The 2,863-nt window shown below is 62.2% G+C and overlaps 1 protein-coding gene across 1 annotated transcript; it reads right to left on the reverse strand.

The window, feature by feature from the left end:
• Nucleotides 1–16: 16 nt before the first annotated feature.
• Nucleotides 17–487, reverse strand: EMIHUDRAFT_76565 (hypothetical protein; the record flags this gene model as incomplete). Its single annotated transcript, XM_005765685.1, has 1 exon — nt 17–487. A coding segment is annotated over one exon (471 nt), but the record flags the coding sequence as incomplete, so codon positions are not given.
• Nucleotides 488–2,863: the final 2,376 nt, after the last annotated feature.

Here is a 2,863-nt window from a genome sequence, read left to right on the forward strand (position 1 = left end):
GCGCCTGGCTCAGCCCGTCCACGAAGACGCCGCGCTTGCCCGATTCCCTCACAGAGAGGGAAGCGTCCGACGGCTCGAGCAGGTCGCGCACATTCTCCTTGTAGATCTCGAGGTAGGAGCAGGTGAGCCGGTGCGTCGCGGCGCCCGCGTCGGACCGGATCCACTCAAATATGTGCCGCACCGCGCGTTGCAGGATGCCGGGGTCTCGCGCAGTGCCAGTCACGCTGTGCGTCTTGCCAGAGCCGGTCTGCCCATACGCGAGCACCGTGCCGTTGTACCCCTGCAGCACCGCCTCCACGATGGGAGAGACCTGCGCGTACGTCTCCTCTTGCGACGCGTGCGGCGGTAGCACGCCGTCAAAGGTGTGGCTGCTCGCCGCCGTCTCCACGGACAGCCCATCGTCCCCAAAGCGAACGTCGCCGTCAACCGAGGCGCCAGGCCGCGCGGGGCGGAAGCGAGCGACGACGCTGATGGAGGTCTCGCCCATCTGCGGGTTGCTACCTCGGCCCATCTCTGGGACGGAGGGCGGTGGCACAAGCACAAAGCGGCGCGCTGTCGCGGGGCTGTGGGCTGTGGGCTTGCTTGTGTGTCCGCTCCGACGCGTCCGGTCAAATGGGGAGTGCTGGTGAGAAAAAATCGCCAGGTGCCAACCAACAACGACATGCATTGGCGGCAAATGATCGGAAAGGGGGGTCAGAAATGTGGTCCTCGCGCGATGAGAGCTCGATAAACTCGAGGGGCCAATTACGCTGACAGGAGAGCGGAGTTACGCCGACCGAGATGCGAGCGAGAGAAAGAATTCTACGAATACAAGCAAGCCCCTCTCACAGCAGACTGGCACGGACTAGCACCATAAAAGGCACAGCAGACAACGGCCCCTTATGGGCCGTCGAAGAGGCCGTCATACTCCTCCGGCCTCGCCCCCCTTCCCAACCCTCCCCTGGCTCAGCCTCAGGCTCCTCATCCTCGCGGCGCGCAGTGCGCACCCCGCCCCGCGAAGACGAACCCTTCCGCCGGCGTGCCTCGCGGGACTGCCGCCCGCGGCCGCCGCCCTCCCCCCCCCCCCGCCGCCCGCGCCGCCTTCTCCGCCGCCCGCGCGGCCGCCTCCGCCTCCTCAGCCGCTAACAGCGCCTCCCTTCGCGTGACCCCTATGGGCCCCGCTTGCGCATCCAGGAGAGGTCGCGCGAGCGACCTATCCAGGGGTTACTCGAATACGGCGCGACGTTGCCGCTGCGCAGCTCCGAGTAGTCGCCGAAGCCACCCCCCAATATGCCCTCCAGGCAAGCGTCGCAGACCCACTCGCCTAACTGAGAGATCTGAAGCCCATAGGCATCAGGACCCTCGCCGCGCCGAGAGAAAGAAGCCGAGCGAGAGAGCGAGGGATCGACAGGCAGCGGCGGCGTCGCAGAACGAGGCCGAGGAGAGCGATGAGTCAGAGGATGAAACAGCAGGAGAGAGAACGACGAGAGTGAGAAGACCGCGAGGCGGCATGAAGGCTGCGGCGAGAGAATTGGCGAGAGACTGCCTAGAGACTGCACGGAGAGAGAGAGATAGGAAGAGGCAGACGCTCAAGGGTGGGCGACGGCTAGCACCCTAGCTAGCACCACACTCTTCTCCTTAAAGTCCCTGTTTTCCCGTTCTCCCATCCCTCCCTTGGGTTGTCTGTTTCTCGTTCTTTCTTTCTCGGCTCCCGTAGAGCGTAGTCGGTACCTGTGTTAGAGTGTTAGTGCCAGTGCGCGCCTGCCAGTCCCGTGCCCAGTGTCGTGCGACGGAGCTTTCTTGTAAAATTCTTTCTTTGTCCACCAAGCCGTTATTTGTGTGTTTGCTATTGATTGGCAGATTTGTTTTGTTTGATTGCTCTGGGGGGGCGCGGGGGCCCCCGGAGGCACCGTGCGCCGCGCCGCAGTGCGGAAACGGGGCTCCGGCTCTATTAGTCTCTATTAGCACCAACTTCCCGATTAAACACGGTTAAATAGAGGGCAGATTTGGAGAGATCTTGAGGAGTACATACAGATAGACCCTCCAATCAGAAAACTCCGACCTGATCGGTCGTACTGACCGCCGACAGATCACTCCACAGACAGCAGACAGGCCGACGTCTGCACGCGGCCGGCCGGGCAAGAGGCTTGACACGATCCGACCCTGCGACCCTGACGCCGCTGCTCTAGCTATCAGACATGCACTGCTGACTGCTGCCACAATGTGCAAACCTGTGCTGGCCCACTTGGCGGCCTTCCCGGTCAGTGGTGAGGCGCAGTTCAGAGCTGTCGATGGCGCGATGCCGCACTGGTCCCACATTGGTGACACTAGACCACCAAGTTTGCCGGTCCAAGAGAGAGGCACCGGCGCTGTCCTGAGAAGGTGCGTGGTCCCTCTTGACTGCCCATGCGCGCGAGGCTGTGTAGGCATAGCCTCGAGAGTGCCAGCAGCCAATCCGAGGCGACGCGCATTGCGCCAGAAGCGTGCACACGATGGAAGGACACCTTCCTACTGGCCGTACGATCAGGTCGTCACTGAATGCTTGATACTAAGGCCGCGAGCTATGCAGGTGATCAATTGTGCAGCATGGCACGGTCAGCAGCGCCGAAAGGATGTCGCAAGGCGTGATAGCATGGCCGCAAGTACGCCGAATTCCCATGAACAAGTAAAAAATCGAGAAAAAGAAATCGCCAAAACATCGGCGCCTGCGGCGGGCCATGGGACCCCATCTCCCCCCCGCATGGACACCCTCTGGGGCCCCCGCGCCGGCCCAGAGTTTGATTGGTTGAACGGAGAGAATGTGTTGCGTGAAGAGAGAATGAGAGAGAGAGTGCCGGGGTTTGCTCTCTGGCCTCTCTCTCTCTCTCTCTCTCTCTCTCTCTCT

This window comes from Emiliania huxleyi (genome assembly GCF_000372725.1).
Source record: "Emiliania huxleyi CCMP1516 unplaced genomic scaffold EMIHUscaffold_541, whole genome shotgun sequence".
Lineage (NCBI taxonomy): Eukaryota > Haptophyta > Isochrysidales > Noelaerhabdaceae > Emiliania > Emiliania huxleyi.